This window comes from Xenopus tropicalis, chromosome 4 (assembly GCF_000004195.4).
Source record: "Xenopus tropicalis strain Nigerian chromosome 4, UCB_Xtro_10.0, whole genome shotgun sequence".
NCBI classification, from domain to species: Eukaryota; Metazoa; Chordata; class Amphibia; order Anura; family Pipidae; genus Xenopus; species Xenopus tropicalis.
Window position 1 is genome coordinate 67,229,879 of NC_030680.2, and position 21,022 is coordinate 67,250,900.

Genomic DNA, 21,022 nt, shown 5'->3' on the forward strand with positions numbered 1-21,022 from the left:
ATGTTCAAGAATATCAAGAATATCAAGAATCAAGAATATCAATGAATGTATGATACTATCTTCTTTAATGTAAGTTTTTACCATACAACAGCCTGTGTGCACTATGCCGACTGAATTACATGTACAAGTGCATCTGTGTACATAAAGTTGAGCAAGTATGATGGTAGTGAGTGAGGATACTTATTATAATACAGGTATGGTAAATAGTTATCTATAAATTTCAGTTCTAAGACAAAAAAATATTCTGTTTACACTGTAAAGAAAATGGGGCCGATTCACTAAAGTGTGATAATGCTTATCGCATGTTTTTTGCGTTAACAGAGATCAGATGTGAAATATATGAATAAGCTTTTGGCTGGCTGTAGGTATCACAGATCAGTTATTTAAAGGAGAGGAAAAGGTACAATCACTGGGGGGGTGCCAAAATGTTAGGCACTCCCCTGTGATTGTAATCGCTTGCTTTATACTCTGGGCTGGTGCTCCAGTTAGGAGAAAACCACACTAGTTCTGGGTAGCTGCCAGCAATCCTCTTACTTCTGTATTCATTTTTCTGAAGACACCCTCCAGTGATTGTACCTTTCCTTCTCTTTTGGATCAGAGAAGTTCAGAGAAATCTCCATGCCACTTGCAGCTAAGTGACATGCCCCCATGCCCACCATTAGCACTGACCTATAGCACCATTGTGCCAGTAAGAGTGCAGACAAGTGCCCTGGTGGCACAACATAACAGAATTTGTGCTGCCGTAATTCAGAATTCATTCATGCTGCCTACAGCAGCCTACTTCAATAGGTAAAATTGCGCTCAATTTGGGACAGGATGCAGGAAAAAGGCAGAAGTGCCAAGTGCAACTATACAAAAGTACAAGGAGCACATGTTACTGCAAGATTTTAATGAATAGGACCCCTCATTTCTATCCTCATTTATTAGTGCCTTACAGTCCATTACCTAGCAACACCCCTTGAAAGAGATGGGATTTATACATCTCCCTAAAAGTCTCCGCACCCTTGCAGCATGCATGGTTAAGGGGAGCAATGTTATCTTTTAACAGGCAACTCCGTATAAAATATTTAATCTCAGTAACTTGCTGAGCCACATGGGAGAAAAATGACTATGACAATGGTTTGACTGTTGCATTGGCACAATTAACATAACTTTTGCAAATGACTGCCAGAGTAGGAATTTAATACATTTCATATTATTAGCAAGCATTTTATACAGATATTATTTGTCCAGGCCAGGTGTTGACAGAGTTCAGGTAAATCAATAACTAAGGTAAAGCAGTTCATAGGATTAGCAAATTTTATGAGCAAAACAAAAATCACATGTAGATAATTACTTTAAAAAGTGAGCCAAGGGAGGACATTTTTGCACGATTGTCTGAAAACAAAACTAAAAAAAAATAGATATTTATTAATATAAGCAGGTTTATTAGTAGTGCAATCCATCCATATAAATATCTGACACCGTGAGCACAGCAGAGTAATTCAATTCACAGACAGATGAAATATGTAAACCAGAGGCTGCTTTTCTATTTGCTACACATTATATAGTTTAACGATATATCTCAATAAAATAAAGAAGGAATGGCAAAAGCCTTTCTGTAAATGATAAGCCAGACTTGGGGCAATGTCTAAAGCCTGACATAATCCCATATCTCTTCTCAGCACGTATTGTTCTAGCATCCCCAAGACCCCCGCAGCATTAGCCAATAATGGCAGTTTAGCTTTTTCATTCCTCATTTATCTCCCCTAAATTTTTAACATATCCTATTTTTTACTGGTTCTGTTTTAACTATCCTTTTTGTTTATATTTTCTGTTCCTGTCAGAACTTGTCTGTTTGGTTTCTGTGTCATTCCCTCTGCTGTGTTTCCCTCTCTCCCTCTTCATAAAAGGGATCTTCACCCCAAAACACGTTTTGCACATTTAAAGAAAATGTAGTGATAACCAACTTTTCAGTATACATTAGTTAAATATCTCCATAACCTTAAAGTTACTTGTAATCACAAGTGAAACCAGTATTACCAGTTACCCTCCCTGTTCTGACTCTTCAAAAAACATAGCAGAAGTCGGTGGTCTCTAGGGGGGCCATTTACTAACAGTTAGGTTTTTATTTTTCTGATTTGGATTCTTTCTAGCAAAAAGTTGTGACTTTTTTTAGATTTACTATGCGACAAAACGGCTAAAAATCTGAATCCGAAAATACACCAGCTCAAACTTGTATAGATCATGCAGAAGTCAATGGTAGATGTCCCTTTCCTGAAAGATCTTTGCTTCAAAACTTTCGAGATTTTCAGATTTTTTTTACACTGGTTTTTTGTGTGAGAATAAAGGTTTCATGGTGACAATTCTAAAAAGTTACAATTGCGTCACCTTTTCCCGCACGTACTCCTTCAGTTCAGACTTTTTAATAAATGTCAGGCATTCATGAAAATGAGTTTATTCGAAACAACAAAATTTTTTTTAAAAAGTTAGAGTTTTAATAAATCTGCCCCTAGGTCTGTTTCTGAGCTGGCTTCTGACTTCAGGAGCCAAACCCTATATTGGAGAGAATACATCCGGACAGATACTTCTTTCAATAGCAATTACATTGACAAAAAAACTGCTAAAATGTTTGTAATAGTTTTTTTTTTTAGTACATCTGGAATAATTACTTTTTTAGTTGCTATTTTTAATGTTGTGCTATTTTTCTGCTGTAAAAATACATTTGGCTATTTTTTTTCTGGTGTATCCTAGTAGCATACCTCCCAACATTTGAAAAACGAAAAGAGGGAGAAAAAGATTTGGTGCGCGCAGCGCGGCAAATTTTTTGACAACGCCCACTTTTATGGCCACGCCCCAATTACCACACCCCATCCATTTTTTTTTCAAAAAATTCTCCTTTTATATAGTAGAAATGGTAGGATCAGGCACAATTGTGCTATACCCTCATACTGTACTACCTAAGGAAAACAATATAGCAACTCCTGCATATAAAATACAAATATAGAGAAGGCAGTGAGTTATTAGTGAGCTATAACTATCTACCAGTTTGCCCCCCCATACACAGTGCCCCCAATAGCCTAAAAGACAGTACCACCCATACACAGTGCCCCATACACAATGCCCCCCATAGAAAGTGCCCCCCATACACAGTGCCCCCAATTGAGACAGTCCCCCCCCCATACACAGTGCCCCCAATTGAGACAGTCCCCCCAAAAACAGTGCCCCCAATTGAGACAGTCCCCCCCATACACAGTGCCCCCAATAGAGACAGCCCCCCCATACACAGTGCCCCCAATAGAGACAGCCCCCCCATACACAGTGCCCCCAATAGAGACAGCCCCCCCATACACAGCGCCCCCAATAGAGACAGCCCCCCCATACACAGCGCCCCCAATAGAGACAGCCCCCCATACACAGTGCCCCCAATAGAGACAGCCCCCCCCTCCATACACAGCGCTCCCTTCGTCTTCTTCGTCCCCAGCGGCTCCTCGGTGTATGCGGCTCCTTCTGCGGCGGTCCCAGGCCCTTTTATAATGACGTCACCCGTGCATAAGGGCGCAACCTTATAAAAGGGCCTGGGACTGCCGGAGAAGGAGCTGCATACACTGAGGAGCCGCTGGGGAAGAAGGAGCGCCAACGCATCGCGCTGTCCCGGGTAAGTCAATGAATGTTCCGCATTTCCGTAATTTATTACGGAAATGCGGGACATTCATGGAACTATCCGGGACAGCGGGATGCACTCTAAAAACCGGGACTGTCCCACGGAAAGCGGGACAGTTGGGAGGTATGTAGTAGCTCTGTAAGTTTGGGCAGGTTTGGGTCACAATGTGGTGCTGCTGCAGTCGGTATTGATAGACCTTCCATGTTTAGCTCTTGCACCTTCTTTTCTGCTGTATTTTTTCCAAGCGAGCCCCAACACATCGGTAACTTTAGCAGCAGGGCCCACCCTCTGTGACTGTAGTATCATAGTGGCATAGCATCAATCTTTGCAGTTGCTAAAGACTGGAGTCACACACATTTTTTTGCAAAGGAGATATTGTGACCCATGCAACTCTTTAGCATCACAATACCAACACAAATCTACCCACAGCAAAAATTGTTTCTCTTGATTAGTTAGATCTGCAATAAAATACATAATTTTAAAGTTATGATATGATAAACATGCCTTTTTTTTTAGCCTGAAAAGGATTCTGCATGGTGAACACTAAGCTAGAAGTATATGTAGATGCTGTATTTGTATGAGGCTCTTTCTTGTGACCCATTAAATAAAATCTTATTCTGCACTACTACCCCACTGATTTCTTGTTCAGGTTTATTTTCTATAATTTATTGGCAGCAGTGCCAGGCCAATAGGTAGGGGTGCCCAAAGCATGACCCTGCCCCCACCCACTAATGGGGATCACACTGTGTATGGGGGCAACTGTGTATGGGGGGCACACTGTATGGGGGCTACTGTGTATGGGGGCACACTGTATGGGGGCTACTGTGTATGGGGGGCTACTGTGTATGGGGGCTACTGTGTATGGGGGGCACTGTGTATGGGGCGCTACTGTGTATGGGGGGCACACTGTGTATGGGGGCACTGTGTATGGGGGGCACATTGTGTATGGGGGGCACACTGTATGGTGGCTACTGTGTATGGGGGCTACTGTGTATGGGGGACACACTGTATGGGGGCACTGTCTATTGGGGGGCAAAACTGGTACATAGTTATAACTCACTTATAACTGACTGCCTTCTCTCTATATTTGTATTTTATATGTAGGAGTTGCTATATTGTTTTCTTTAGGTAGTATAGTATGAGGGTATAGCACATTTGCGTCTGATCCCGCCATTTCAACTATATAAAAGGAATATTTTTTTTTTTAAATGGGGTGTGGTAATTGGGGCATGGCCACAAAAGTGGGCGTAGTCAAAAAAAATTTGCTGCACTGCGTGCGCCAAATCTATTTGTCCCTCTTTTCATTTTTCAAATGTTGGGAGGTATGACCTAACCAACCACCACAGCATCCACTTCCTACCCCCACCTCCACCCCTGCAACTCACACACCAAATTCCCCTGACAGACAGCAGAGCTTAAACAAGCAGGCAAGGGGATGCAGTGTGCCCGAGTTATAGAAGGGCCTAAGCTAGGGGTAGGCACAGCAGAAGGGGTCTGTGCGTAGTACCCCCACCATAGCCCTCAGCTATGCGCTTCTTATGGCTGCCCCCGACCCAGATAAGCAGCATGAAGTCAAGCAGATAAGACTTATATTTTAGACATTTTATAGTAAGTATCAATGGATTGTGCAAAGAACTTATTACACTAGGAATGTAAGTGATATTGCACAAAGACTGAATAACTACATAATATGTTCATTTCTAGTTCTTAGTAAGCTGCTGCATGTCTCACCTGCTCCATAGATTTCCAAAGTGACACAGCACAAAAGGCAGCCTCAGTGTAAACGAATTCTTGCACCGAAATGTAAGGTGGAGAAAATTACAAAATAGAAATCGGAAGTTTCAAATCCTGCATCTGTTACTTTTAAGTAACAGTGAACAGAAAGGTGAGAAAATGTTCTTCACTTTGGTAAAGTTTGACCCACCTACTCTAGCAAACTGTTCACAGATAAGAGGTGTTAAGAAAAAGTACAGATTCAATAATTACTTTGCAGTTACTAAGCCTGATAAGCTTGTGCAATTCTGAATGAATTCAAAATAAGTGGCCAAGCCCAAACTCCTTCCTATTTACTTAGTGAGTGGAGGTAAAATGCAGGAGCAGCTCAAGGAACTGCTTATTGAGCACTTGCCATTTACCACACAATTTCATTCAATAACCTTATGGCCTAGGCAGTTTGTCAGGGCCCTCCATCTATTTCAGTAAGTTTTTTTTTAATAGTGACTTTTTCCTATGCATTGTTCACTGTTCATATCTGTTCAACTGGTCAAATTCTATGTTCGATTTTCAGACAGATATCTATTGATGATGCCATTAGGGAGGGCCCACACACTGGCAGATAAGCTGCTGTCTCACTCTCAGGGGCCAAATCAGCACCTTGTATCTGCCCCTGTATGGCCAGCTTAATTTGATAAACTCTGGCTTCTTTTAATGCTCTGAGGGGGCTGATACCTAAACACCACCAACTGCATTCTCAGTAGGGTTGCCCACTGCAGTGTGTAGCATTGTATAAACTTGTGCAGCTCTGCATTTGATTGTATTAAGCATTAGTAATTAAAATATCTCAAGCGCACCTAATCCTTCAAAAGTGAAACTCTTACTTACACTATTGATAAGTACTCCATAAAACAAGTACCCAAGTAGTAGAATTGCAAAAGTCCCAATTATATATACATTTGGGGGCACATTCATCAAAGTACAACTGGCCCGAATACAAAAAAATTATATATTTTTTAAAAGTTACAACTTTTGTGTATTTGAGCAACTTTTTCGTATTTGCAACAAAAAGCGTGACAAAATCGTATTGTTGTTAAGATAATCAAACCAAATGAGGATCCAGCAAAATGTCCCAGAATGCACTTAAATTAGGCTTATTTGCTTAATTAGGTACAGACTTGCTCCAGTGCAGTAAGCAGTGGGGAAAAAAGCAGATTGATAAAAAGCAAATGTATCATTCATTCCTAGCACAAAAGACAGCAACAGGGGCAACCTACCCACAGGCAGATTAGTTTATCAAGTTTATTGCGGTTCAAACATATCTCTATTATGAGGGATGTGTTCCTTGCAATTATGCAGTTTCTTGTTACTCCTAGCAACTACAGCTTTTTCATAGATCCTGTATATAGGATCTGTTATCCAGAATGCTTGGGACCAGTGGTTTTCTGGATAGGGATCTTTCCATAATTAGGATCTTCATACCTTAAGTCTGCTAAAAATAATTTCGAAATGATTTCAAATAATTTGTATTCAACTGACAATGTTAAAGTGATGGTTTATTTAAAACTGGTTTACACTAAATGAAAATGAATGGTCAGGGATGTGCTTGCAGATTGCCATCTTTCTAACATCTCTGTCCTCTCATGATCCATTTAAGCTACATCTGTCATGGCCAGTGACACAGCAGACCATTTGGACTGGATGGGACTGTTTCCTGCTCCACTTCTGTGCATAAATCACATTTTAATAATGGTTGTATAAAAATCTCTTTTGGTTATCTATGGACTTTGATTTCTAAGACAATGGCACCCACCTCAACTCATTTCTATTGTAGGCACCTGCTGCATGGAATTTTTTTCTGTGTGAATTAGTTGTTAATTATCACTATTATGTATTATCTTTGTGACGGCTTTGTTTCAAAGCTCAGTTCGCTAATTGCCCCTCATCTTTACTTCCTTTGCATAGGTGATCCCTCCTATCTGACATTTGTGGCATAGCTAGTGCTAATACTGTGCTGTTTCTTGCCAGGTCTTGAGCCAAAAATGCAAGTGCTTATATGTATAAACCTGTGTGCATGCTATTAAGATGCTCCATTTCTTTGGAAGTTATTTGCTAGCCAAATAGTATTATTTCTGGTGCTCCAGCATGCTCTACCATCATACAGTGAGGAATACGTGTGTGGTGTTGGTCTGACCAATAAACAAACTTGATTAATTAATTAGTGTGGTGTCCTGTTTTCCTTTTAAGGAGAGGTAGCCCTTCAGCTATTATTATCCTTTAAACACAGAGGGCTTGCTCTGCAATGGCTCGGAGTGGGTGTGCAGCTCTCTAGGGTTCCCAAGTCTTTCTAAATTTTTGGACTGTGTTGTTTTAGTGCTGTGTTATGTTCTATAACCATTATCTCCTCTACTTTGGAACTGACTGGCATCCAAGACTGGGGTATAGGGCCCCTCCAGTAATGGGCTAAGACCATTTGGGATGTTGTGCATATTTTGAGGGCTAAACGCATCGGAGATGCGCTATAGACATGATTTGGGGGGAATATATTAAGCAGTGTTATTTTAGGGCATGGTTTCAGAGGAAGAGTTCTTGTTCTGGCAATCATGTGGCATTCCCACCACATGTGCATATACATGCCCAGCTCGCTGCATCCCCTAAAGCAGTGATCCCCAACCAGTGGTTTGAGAGCAAAATGTTGCTAACCAAACCCTTTGCTGTTGCTCCCAGTGGCCTCAAAGCAGGTGCCCATTTTTAAATTTCTAAATTGGATGCAAGTTTTGGAGGCATAAAGACCATGTGTACTGCCAAAGAGAGCATTCTGTAGTCTGCCAGTCCACATTGGTCTACCAAATAACCAATCACAGCCCTTATTGGTCACCCCTAGGAACTTTTTTTCATGATTGTGTTGCTCCCCCACTGTTTTGATATTTAAACATTGCTCATGTCTTAACCCTTTTAGTGCCACAGGATGTAGAATCTACGTCCTGGGTACCAAAGTACCTAAGTGCCACAGGACATAGATTCTACATCCTACTGCACTTCCAAATTTGGGAGCGGAGAAGCGGCTTTTCAAGCCGCTCCTTCGCTCCCCGCTCGTTCCCCAGCCTCCAGACTATAGTTAGAGGTGGGGAACGAGTGGCCCCTGGGGAGCGATCGCCCAGGGGCCCCATAAGAAAAGGCAGGCACGTGAAATCCATGCCTGGATTTCACGATCGCCTTCTGCCTTTCTCTACTCCCCCCTCTGCTCGCCCCCCTTCTTCCTGCTGCTGCTGCTGTCGCCCTGCAGATACACGATCTCCTACACAAGTAAGTGGCAAATACACACAAAAACACACATACACACACATATTACACTAATAATACACTAATACACACCTATACTCACATTTACACACAAACACATACATTTTAGGGGAGTTGGGAGATTTCAAACATTCACAACACTTACACTTACACACACTTACTTGCATACATGCACACAAAACACATTGTACCATGTGTACACACTCACTTACACACTTATGTAATTTTGTTTTTTTTTTGTTTTTTTTATTACATCGTTTTTATTCTTGCCTGAAAAAAATGTTTTATTGCCATTGCGGATAGCGTATTCGCTAACCGCACTGCGCAATACCTTTTGTGTATTATTTTGGTGTTTCTACTACATTTTCTGTGATTTTGGTGCATTTTTAGGTGTTTTATTGAATTTTTAGTCATTTCATTACATTTTCAGTTATGCATAGTTGTTGTTCGCTTGCCTTTGTCTGTAAAACTTATTTGGCCAAGCCAAAATACTCAAACAGTTATTCTGACCACAGATATTATTAGGCAAAAAAAAAAATGATTTTTGTGATTTTTTTTATTTTTATCAATTATATTGCATTTCACATTGTTTTTTATTACTTGTCTTTGCACATGGATATTTTGTCTGCTATATTTCAATTTGGCATCCTGTGTACCCCACATAGTTTTGTAAATCTATGCATTTTGGGCATCAAACTGTTCAGTAGACCCCTGGCGTTCATACTTAGAGTGTTTTATGTTGGTACGTTACTAAACGTGGGGTACATAATGGGGCAACATGCAAGCTTTGTGACGATTTTCAGAAATGTCACATAAAACCGTTCTGTTTAGCATAGCTTTGTAGTTTGGTAGTTTGCAGTAGAAAGTTGTATTTACCCATTTTTGTTTTGTCAGAATGTGTACTTTCGGAAAATGTATGGTTTTCTAGGGTCTCGGTACTGTCTTATGCCACATAATACACATACCGGGTGCAAAAATTGCATGAGCCGGAGTGTCTTATGTGAAAATTCATATGCACTATTTTTATTTGGGTGCCCCTGTACGACACGCAGTTTGGCCAATATATGCATATAGGGCATCAAACTGTTCAGTAGGCCCCTGGCGTTCATATTTAGAAAGTTTTATGTTGATACATTACAAAATGTGGGGGTACATAATGAGGTAAAATGCAAGCTTTGTGACGATTTTCAGAAATGTCATAAAAACCGTTCTGTTTAGCATAGCTTTGTAGTTTGGTAGTTTGCAGTAGAAAGTTGTATTTGCCCATTTTTGTTTTGTCAGAATGTGTACTTTCGGAAAATGTATGGTTTTCTAGGGTCTCGGTACTGTTAGGGGTCTTATGCCACATAATACACATTCCGGGTGCAAAAATTGCATGAGCCGGAGTGTCTTATGTGAAAATTCATATGCACTATTTTTATTTGGGTGCCCCTGTACGGCACGTAGTTTGGCCAATAAATGCATATAGGGCAGTGCTGTCCAACTGGCGTATGCGGCCCGCGACCCCCTTCTGTGTGGCCCCCCACCTGTCTGGCTGCTTTGATGTCTTACTCTTGTGTAAGCTTTGAATGGTATCAGTACTGTGATTAACTTCCCCCACCTTGCATGGTTCACACCTCAGATTCAGGCTGTAATCCCCCTGTATTGTTTAAAAATGTAATCCCCTGTGTTGTTCACACCTCTTAATCCCTACATTGTTCACCCCCTGTAGTGTTCACACCTCAGGCTCAGGCTGTAATCACCCACATTGTTCTCCTGTTCACACCTCAGACAGCAGTAGAAACCCCAACAATAAACCCTGCACACTACAAAAAGAACATATACTGAGGTGGTACTGCAATTAAAAAGTTTTTCGAATAAATAGTTATTGTGCAGACTGAAGGAGCAGTGCCAGCATTGTGTCACTGTATACTGCCTGTGTGTGTGTGCCATACTCTGGGCAGGGTAGGGCAGGCAGAGTATGGCATACACAGGCAGGGTAGGGAAGGGAGAGTATGGAAAACACAGGCAGGGTAGGGCAGGCAGAGTATGGAACACACAGGCAGGGTAGGGAAGGCAGAGTATGGCACACACAGGCAGCATAGGAAAGGCAGAGTATGGCACACACAGGCAGGGTAGGGCAGGCAGAGTATGGCACACACAGGCAGCATAGGACAGGCAGAGTATGGCACACACAGGCAGGGTAGGGAAGGCAGAGTATGGCTGGTTTTTGCTGTACCATTGGGTATGGTCATGTGATAACATGGGTGTGGTTTCAAGTGGGTGTGGTTTAAAAAAGGTGTGGTCAAAAAAAAAAAAGGGTGGTCAAAACTGGCTTCCATTATCAGCCCTCCACCACGTAGGCCGGAAAAATTCCGGCCCTCGGTACCACATAAGTTGGACAGCAAAGATATAGGGCATCAAACTGTTCAGTAGGCCCCTGGCGTTCATATTTAGAAAGTTTTATGCTGATACATTACAAAATGTGGGGGTACATAATGAGGTAAAATGCAAGCTTTGTGACGATTTTCAGAAATGTCATAAAAACCGTTCTGTTTAGCATAGCTTTGTAGTTTGGTAGTTTGCAGTAGAAAGTTGTATTTGCCCATTTTTGTTTTGTCAGAATGTGTACTTTCGGAAAATGTATGGTTTTCTAGGGTCTCGGTACTGTTAGGGGGTCTTATGCCACATAATACACATTCCGGGTGCAAAAATTGCATGAGCCGGAGTGTCTTATGTGAAAATTCATATGCACTATTTTTATTTGGGTGCCCCTGTACGGCACGTAGTTTGGCCAATAAATGCATATAGGGCAGTGCTGTCCAACTGGCGTATGCGGCCCGCGACCCCCTTCTGTGTGGCCCCCCACCTGTCTGGCTGCTTTGATGTCTTACTCTTGTGTAAGCTTTGAATGGTATCAGTACTGTGATTAACTTCCCCCACCTTGCATGGTTCACACCTCAGATTCAGGCTGTAATCCCCCTGTATTGTTTAAAAATGCAATCCCCTGTGTTGTTCACACCTCTTAATCCCTACATTGTTCACCCCCTGTAGTGTTCACACCTCAGGCTCAGGCTGTAATCACCCACATTGTTCTCCTGTTCACACCTCAGACAGCAGTAGAAACCCCAACAATAAACCCTGCACACTACAAAAAGAACATATACTGAGGTGGTACTGCAATTAAAAAGTTTTTCGAATAAATAGTTATTGTGCAGACTGAAGGAGCAGTGCCAGCATTGTGTCACTGTATACTGCCTGTGTGTGTGTGCCATACTCTGTGCAGGGTAGGGCAGGCAGAGTATGGCATACACAGGCAGGGTAGGGAAGGGAGAGTATGGAAAACACAGGCAGGGTAGGGCAGGCAGAGTATGGAACACACAGGCAGGGTAGGGAAGGCAGAGTATGGCACACACAGGCAGCATAGGAAAGGCAGAGTATGGCACACACAGGCAGGGTAGGGCAGGCAGAGTATGGCACACACAGGCAGCATAGGACAGGCAGAGTATGGCACACACAGGCAGGGTAGGGAAGGCAGAGTATGGCTGGTTTTTGCTGTACCATTGGGTATGGTCATGTGATAACATGGGTGTGGTTTCAAGTGGGTGTGGTTTAAAAAAGGTGTGGTCAAAAAAAAAAAAGGGTGGTCAAAACTGGCTTCCATTATCAGCCCTCCACCACGTAGGCCGGAAAAATTCCGGCCCTCGGTACCACATAAGTTGGACAGCAAAGATATAGGGCATCAAACTGTTCAGTAGGCCCCTGGCGTTCATATTTAGAAAGTTTTATGCTGATACATTACAAAATGTGGGGGTACATAATGAGGTAAAATGCAAGCTTTGTGACGATTTTCAGAAATGTCATAAAAACCGTTCTGTTTAGCATAGCTTTGTAGTTTGGTAGTTTGCAGTAGAAAGTTGTATTTGCCCATTTTTGTTTTGTCAGAATGTGTACTTTCGGAAAATGTATGGTTTTCTAGGGTCTCGGTACTGTTAGGGGTCTTATGCCACATAATACACATTCCGGGTGCAAAAATTGCATGAGCCGGAGTGTCTTATGTGAAAATTCATATGCACTATTTTTATTTGGGTGCCCCTGTACGGCACGTAGTTTGGCCAATAAATGCATATAGGGCAGTGCTGTCCAACTGGCGTATGCGGCCCGCGACCCCCTTCTGTGTGGCCCCCCACCTGTCTGGCTGCTTTGATGTCTTACTCTTGTGTAAGCTTTGAATGGTATCAGTACTGTGATTAACTTCTCCCACCTTGCATGGTTCACACCTCAGATTCAGGCTGTAATCCCCCTGTATTGTTTAAAAATGTAATCCCCTGTGTTGTTCACACCTCTTAATCCCTACATTGTTCACCCCCTGTAGTGTTCACACCTCAGGCTCAGGCTGTAATCACCCACATTGTTCACACCTCAGACAGCAGTAGAAACCCCAACAATAAACCCTGCACACTACAAAAAGAACATATACTGAGGTGGTACTGCAATTAAAAAGTTTTTCGAATAAATAGTTATTGTGCAGACTGAAGGAGCAGTGCCAGCATTGTGTCACTGTATACTGCCTGTGTGTGTGTGCCATACTCTGGGCAGGGTAGGGCAGGCAGAGTATGGCATACACAGGCAGGGTAGGGAAGGGAGAGTATGGAAAACACAGGCAGGGTAGGGCAGGCAGAGTATGGAACACACAGGCAGGGTAGGGAAGGCAGAGTATGGCACACACAGGCAGCATAGGAAAGGCAGAGTATGGCACACACAGGCAGGGTAGGGCAGGCAGAGTATGGCACACACAGGCAGCATAGGACAGGCAGAGTATGGCACACACAGGCAGGGTAGGGAAGGCAGAGTATGGCTGGTTTTTGCTGTACCATTGGGTATGGTCATGTGATAACATGGGTGTGGTTTCAAGTGGGTGTGGTTTAAAAAGGTGTGGTCAAAACTGGCTTCCATTATCAGCCCTCCACCACGTAGGCCGGAAAAATTCCGGCCCTCGGTACCACATAAGTTGAACAGCAAAGATATAGGGCATCAAACTGTTCAGTAGGCCCCTGGCGTTCATATTTAGAAAGTTTTATGCTGATACATTACAAAATGTGGGGGTACATAATGAGGTAAAATGCAAGCTTTGTGACGATTTTCAAAAATGTCATAAAAACCGCTCTGTTTAGCATAGCTTTGTAGTTTGGTAGTTTGCAGTAGAAATTTGTATTTGCCCATTTTTGTTTTGTCAGAATGTGTACTTTCGGAAAATGTATGGTTTTCTAGGGTCTCGGTACTGTTAGGGGGTCTTATGCCACATAATACACATACCGGGTGCAAAAACTGCATGAGCCGGAGCGTCTTATGTGAAAATTCATATGCACTATTTTTATTTGGGTGCTCCTGTACAGCACGCGGTTTGGCCAATATATGCATATAGGGCATCAAACTGTTCAGTAGGCCCCTGGCTTTCATATTTAGAAAGTTTTATGTTGATACGTTACAAAATGTGGGGGTACATAATGAGGTAAAATGCAAGCTTTGTGATGATTTTCAGAAATGTCATAAAAACTGTTCTGTTTAGCATAGCTTTGTAGTTTGGTAGTTTGCAGTAGAAAGTAGGGATGTAGCGAACATCGCCAAAAATGTTCGCGGACCCGCTCGCGGACTTTCGGCAAAACTCGCGAATATTCGCGAACCCAAAAATGGCGAACATCGCCAAAAGTTCGCGAATTTGCGGACTTGCGAACACCCGATGTTCGCGCGAATTAGTTCGCCAGCGAACAGTTCACTATATCTCTAGTAGAAAGTTGTATTTGCCCATTTTTGTTTTGTCAGAAAGTGTACTTTCGGAAAATGTATGGTTTTCTAGGGTCTCGGTACTGTTAGGGGGTCTTATGCCACATAATACACATAGGTTGATAGGTTACAAAATGTGGGGGTACATAATGAGGTAAAATGCAAGCTTTGTGACGATTTTCAGAAATGTCATAAAAACCGTTCTGTTTAGCATAGCTTTGTAGTTTGGTAGTTTGCAGTAGAAAGTTGTATTTGCCCATTTTTGTCAGAATGTGTACTTTCGGAAAATATATGGTTTTCTAGGGTCTTCGTACTGTTAGGGGGTCTTATGCCACATAATACACATACCGGGTGCAAAAATTGCATGAGCCGGAGTGTCTTATGTGAAAATTCATATGCACTATTTTTATTTGGGTGCCCCTGTATGCCACGTAGTTTGGCCAATATATGCATATAGGGCATCAAACTGTTCAGTAGACCCCTGGCGTTCATATTTAGAATGTTTTATGTTGATACATTACAAAATGTGGGGGTACATAATGAGGTAACGTGCAAGCTTTGTGACAATTTTCAGAAATGCCATAAAAACCGTTCTGTTTAGCATAGCTTTGTAGTTTGGTAGTTTGCTGTAGAAAGTTGTATTTGCCCATTTTTGTTTTGTCAGAATGTGTACTTTCGGAAAATATATGGTTTTCTAGGGTCTCGGTACTGTTAGGGGGTCTTATGTCACATAATGCACATGCCGGTAGCTTATATTGCAGCGTATACACTTTGTATGCACTAACTTCCTTTTGGGGTCTCTAAATGCCAGATACATTGGTGATCCTATGCACAATGGGCATCAAACTGTTCAGTGGACCCCTGGCTTTCATATTTAGGGTGTGTTTTCTTGGTACCTAATGTTATGTGGGAGATAAGATGCTTGAAAATGGAAGATTTGAGGTGATTTTTTAGAATTTTCATAATTTTTTATAGAAAATTCTAAATTCAGTAAAGCATTGCAATTTGGTACTTAGGAGTTGGAAGACATAGTTACCCATTTCGGATTCGTCAGTATGTGTACTTTTCAAAAATGTATGGTTTCCTGGGGTAAACCTAATGTTCCAGGATTTTTGGCTTTGGAATGTAAAGTATGCCGTATTTCTGCTGTAATGCTTTGAAAATTTAGTAATTTACTGCTGGGAGTTTTTGATCTATAGAAGTCAGAAATCTCAATAAAACTATACATATCAGGTATTGGCACGTTCGGGAGACATGAGGCTTTCCAAATCAGTTGAATTTTTGTCCATAAAATAAAATATGTTTCTGGTAGAAATCCTTATATCATGAAAAATAGCATTTTTTCTTTTTTTTTTTTGTATTTCAAGCTCTAAATCTTGTTCCAAAAGTGGAAATACACAAAAACTCAGGTAGATTTGGAAAGCTCAGGTTCTCCTGAAAAAAAAAATATATAGCTTGCCTACCTAAACTTAACCCTGCCCCCAGTAAAAGCCCCTAAATTGAGAAAGCACAGAATGTTTACAAAACGTCTGGCACTGAGGGGAACCAAAATGTCAAATTCTGCTGGCACTTAAAGGGTTAAAACAGTTGGAGACTCCTGCCCTAAAGCATGTTGGAGGAATTGCACCATTAGTTTTATTGTTTCTGCAGTGTCATATACCACCTTACTATGGTTTTATTGTTCTAGTTTGACCCACCTTGGATATCCAGCTATAAGATACCAAGCCTGTATTTGTGCGAATTTAGCTGCCTTGAAGCAAATATAAATATCTGGGACCCCCAAGCCCAGGGTCAGACTGGCTTGCCAATGTACCAGGAGAAAACCCAGTGGACCCAGGTCCTGTTGGGCCCCACTCACCCAAGCACACCAGCAGGCTGCATGGTGGTGTGCTAGGGGCTGGGTTGCATTCACCATAAATACTTGCACTGACCACTGTTATATTTAGATTTCTGTAGTGTTTTCTTATTTATTCCTGTTTTTTTCCCTTCGAATATAAAATGGGCCATCGCCCCCCTGTAGGGATTTACCATTTTGTCTAGGAGACTTTAGGTGGAGAGTACTAAATAGATAAAGAATTCTAGCGAGGATGTTCATTTTCAGGCTATAAATACTGTATCCTTTTTCAGCTTGACAATTTGGATTAACGTGGTTTAATCACATTACACCACAATGCCTTGTCACCAAACCAGTGACTATCCATAAATCACAATGTGCAAGGATTGCAAATGCAGAGTTAAAATAAACTTCATTTATACTTTATTTCATATAAGTTATCTGGCAATGCAAAACTAAAAACGGATTTCCTGTTAGCATCCCTCAGTGTCGAAGTTCAACTGACTCTCCCTTAACAGAAGTATTGACTATACTTTAAGGGCAACAAAGGTGGATACCAATGGAATGCATTCTAATTAATAAGTGCTCTTCCATTAGTATTACATAACATTCTCATTAGGGAGGTAGTTTGTCTCAGTTTGAAACAGTTCTGTCAGTGCTGTTAGGTAGGGTTTTACTATGGGAAAAATGCATCTATGGGGGAATGGGGCATACCAGAGCAGTACCACAGTACTTGCAGAGCACAAAATCCTAATTAATGGAACTTATAGCTGTACATGTTCTCCTTTTTCTTCCATCAACTCTTTAATTTTGTCAGGAAGGGTGATGGTCCAAAATTTCAATCTTCCTCCCTTTAACCTTTGAGATGATTTCTGTGTCAAGTTAATTTCCAGATAGTCTTCATCTTCATCATATTTTGGCCACTCAGCCAAACCAAGACCATTGGGATCCCTGCAAACAATAAGACAGGGAGCAAAGTAAATGATATTTCATAGCTTAAGATGAAAGAAATTCCAAAAAGCTGTGAGAAATCAGAATTATTACAGTTTAAATTTAAATCAAGCTTAAATTAATGCAGCTCAACCAAGTTTTTTATAGTGTTCTCCAATCCTCAAATGATTCAAAAATCCTATTTATAGGAGAATGCAGACTGGGCTGTTGACTGGATCACTTTGCACTCTTTTACTTTAGTGGTGTAATATTTTACCCAGAGAGGCAACCTTCCACCTCTATGATTTATCTATCTATCTGCATATAGAATAAGATAGCACTGAAAGCATTAGTAGGAGTGCCAGGAACACAAAAGAGGAAACATGAAGCTCAACTGACACAAATGACTTGCAAAACATTCTGTAATCTTGCAACTGTAACATGTTGTAACAACGTATTGTAATTTGCTTTCCATTTACCAACACAGATGTAAATTATCATCCACAAAGGTAAATTGTGTGCAAGCTGTAGTGAACTCGATGAATGCCTATATATGACTCATATGGCCAACAACTATATGAGCCAGCATGTTTGCTGCCTGCATATTAGTGTATATCAGGGATCCTCAAACTACAGCCTGCAGGCCAGATCCAGCCCCCCAAGGTAGTTTACCCGGTCCCCACCCCTGGCAGTGGGGAGAGGGCAGATGGATCAGGGAGCGTGAGGACGGAGCGGTGGAGTGGGGAGAGGGAGGACGCCGGAGCAAGCCATAGTTTGAGGGACCATGAACTGGCCACCTGTTTAAAAAGTTTGAGGACACCTGGTGTAGATGAAATTCCATATACTGTGTGGGCAAATTACTTATTCTGTTTCTTTAAACCTGTATGGTACAATTGTATCTAAGGGGCCCATTTATCAAAGTACAATTGCTTTTGAATACAAAAAAAAAATCGTATTTTTCTAAGTTTTTGTACTGTATGTATTTTCGCAGATTTTTTCACTAATATGCACAACTTTTTTGTACTGTGCGTCAAAATTTACGCAACAAAATCCAGTACAAAAGTTTTGTATTCATTCAAGCTTCGTGACTTTCCTTGGGCCAGGTTGGAGCTGCAGAGTGCCTTTGAGTCCTAAGGGAGACTTTCCTTGGGCCAGGTTGGAGCTGCAGAGTGCCATTGAGTCCTATGGGAGGCTTCCAAAATCATGCACAGAAGGATCAAAGTCAGAAAGGTTTTCCCGCCGTTTACTATCGTTCGGATACGAAAATTTAGTGACTTTTGGATCGCCAATACGATATTATTGTGATTACTACGATTTTTTCGTAAGCATTTTCATGACATTTCCGGTCAACAGAAATTATTGTACAGGTATCTAATTTGAATTTTACCCATTTCAGGATTCAAACTTGTACTTTGAAGAATCAGCCCCTGAGTGTTAATTATTCACATATTATCATATGATTCACCAATTATATCATGCTAACTCTTGCTTCAAGGCCTACTTTTACAGTTAGCAATGGCCCGTCACAATTTCTGAAGATACTCTTTGTCATCCCTTTTATTCTTAAAACATATTAGCCCCTTTTCATCTTGGACTTTATTAGAGTGCTGATGGTGGCCAATAATCATCTGCTCATTTGAGAGGGGGAAGTTGTCAAAAAAAGTGTATTTTTGCTCAATTAGGCCACCTAGGCTGAGGGCTGGATCACATGGAGCTCTGTGCAGAACATGTCAGAATACCTGTACCAGTAAACGGCTACCATGATCAGGTGTGGTCAAGAAGGCGGCTGATTTTGGGCCCTTGCTTGGCAACTTTAACTGCATAAATCTAGTTGTTTAGTGGGTGGTTCACACTTTTGTTAAGAATTCTTTGACGACTACATGAGGCAACACAATTACATGCACATGAGTTAAAGAGATGAAAAAAAAGGTAATAAGGAAAAGTTCAAGTTAGAATTAAGTAGGTTTTAAAATAATGTAAAATACTTGTGATACATTCATAAATAAGACGCCTTACCCATTTCTAGCGAAGTTAGCCCAATATTTCATTATTGTTTTACTGAGGATTTTCTCTTCCTCTGTTGCATTACCTTGTGAAGACAAAAGCCGTGTTAACCGAGGAGATGAAAACATATAGCTCTAAAACTGACAAAGGGAAAAACCTTACTTTTGAAAAGAAGGACACTTTTCAGGAATGGGCCACCACCAACAAAGTAAAGTTCATCACCGTGATCAGCTTTAACAAAATCATCTTTTGAGTCTGCAAACATTGAAGGGCGGTGCTGAAATTCATAGAAGTAAACAGGAAACCCCGAATCTAGCCGGTAACAACAAATAGGAGTGTTAGCTCATGACACAAGTTACAATAAAGTACACTAAACAATCTATATAGAGTTGGGATCTCTACAAAGTGGTTTTACAGTCATTAACTCACATAGTGCCCCAAAGCTATGAAACACAGGCCCTAAAAGATTGCTCAAAATTATAATTGATTAATGCACATATCATGAATGGTGGGTTCACGTACCTCGGTGATATTTAGCTGTTCTTAGGGCAGGAATAACAAATATAGTGTCCCCAGCTAGATCCAAGAAATTGTTTCTTAACTCTTTTGGTTCATCTGTGTCACCAAAGTACTCTTCCATGATGAAAGGAATAACAAAGGGAACCTTATTCTGTTAGAAAGGAGAGTAAACAAGATTTAGGACATGCACCTTTATTAAGAGGGAGCCCTGCATTTGTTTAACACACTTGGATCCCTACACTACAGGCAATGTGGCCTGGGAAAGATATCTCCAAAACTGCAAGTCTTATGTAGGAGCTCAGTGCTGCTCATTCTAGCTCAACCCTAACTGCCTTACACTCCCAGAGTGTACTATAAAGGGAGCTACACCTGCCACTATCTAATGTCTCATTCACAGAGCCCTGTTCCCTAACTTCAACTGGGCCTGGGCCCATGCCCTGGGCTCTCAGCACACATCAACCCTGTTCCTCAGGTGGAAGCAAACAGGAAGGTGCCACTCCTTTCCCAGCACTATACCAAAGTGTGGCAGGATGTGGTCACCATACCTTCCAACCAATAGCACACATATGTTAATAAACTCACTTAGATACATTCCCTTCTGCCCAGCAACTAAGGGAACTGAACCTGAAGGGATTTAAAGCCAAAGGGGCCATTTAACCCTATGGGTCCCTACAGAAATATGTCTCCCCCCCATCCATATGTAGTAGAAAAAAGGTTCATGTGTGGGCCATAAGTGCCTAATAATTTTATTTAAAGTCTATGACATTAGGAACGCATTTCATTATAAAATGCCAGCAGAAATGCATTTCATTGGAATATGATCATACCAACAATACTCTTCATATTTTTACTTTCATGAAATAGACATATGTATGCATCATGAAATCGGATCTTACCAACAAAGGGAGAGTACCAAGTATTGCCTGAATGTCTTTCTTTTCCATTCCTTCCCTGTATCCAGTGAGATTAAAAGCCTGTGCACAAAACCACAGTATGGATTACTGAACTATCACTATTACTGAACTATTACATATATCATTTCATTCAAGGCAACAATTACAGAAATTTCTAAAACACATATGCGTTATTATGTAAAAAATGGAGGTAGCTTGATGTTGCAGGCCTGGGTTCAGCACAGTTAGGCCCTGTATAATATTGTTAGGATATCAGTTTAAAAAATGCTGGACAACGATAGGAAACAATTTCTATGAGTTACAATCTAGATTTGATGGCTAACCCTCCTTGTATTTTACCCCATTTCTAACCATTCACATTACATTTATATGTGTATAAATAATTGCAGACAATTAAGC

General features: G+C 41.2%; 1 protein-coding gene across 2 annotated transcripts in view; it reads right to left on the reverse strand.

The window, feature by feature from the left end:
- Positions 1-16,649: 16,649 nt before the first annotated feature.
- Positions 16,650-21,022, reverse strand: part of ces3.4 (carboxylesterase 3, gene 4) — a 20,105-nt gene continuing 15,732 nt past the window's right edge. Inside the window, 5 exon segments of one of the 2 annotated variants that reach the window (NM_001078719.1) lie at positions 16,650-17,207; positions 19,203-19,275; positions 19,353-19,502; positions 19,713-19,860; positions 20,606-20,683. In NM_001078719.1, coding sequence (NP_001072187.1) covers positions 17,021-17,207; positions 19,203-19,275; positions 19,353-19,502; positions 19,713-19,860; positions 20,606-20,683 — 636 coding nt within the window. In that variant the 3' untranslated portion in view covers positions 16,650-17,020. 2 annotated transcript variants of the gene reach the window in all.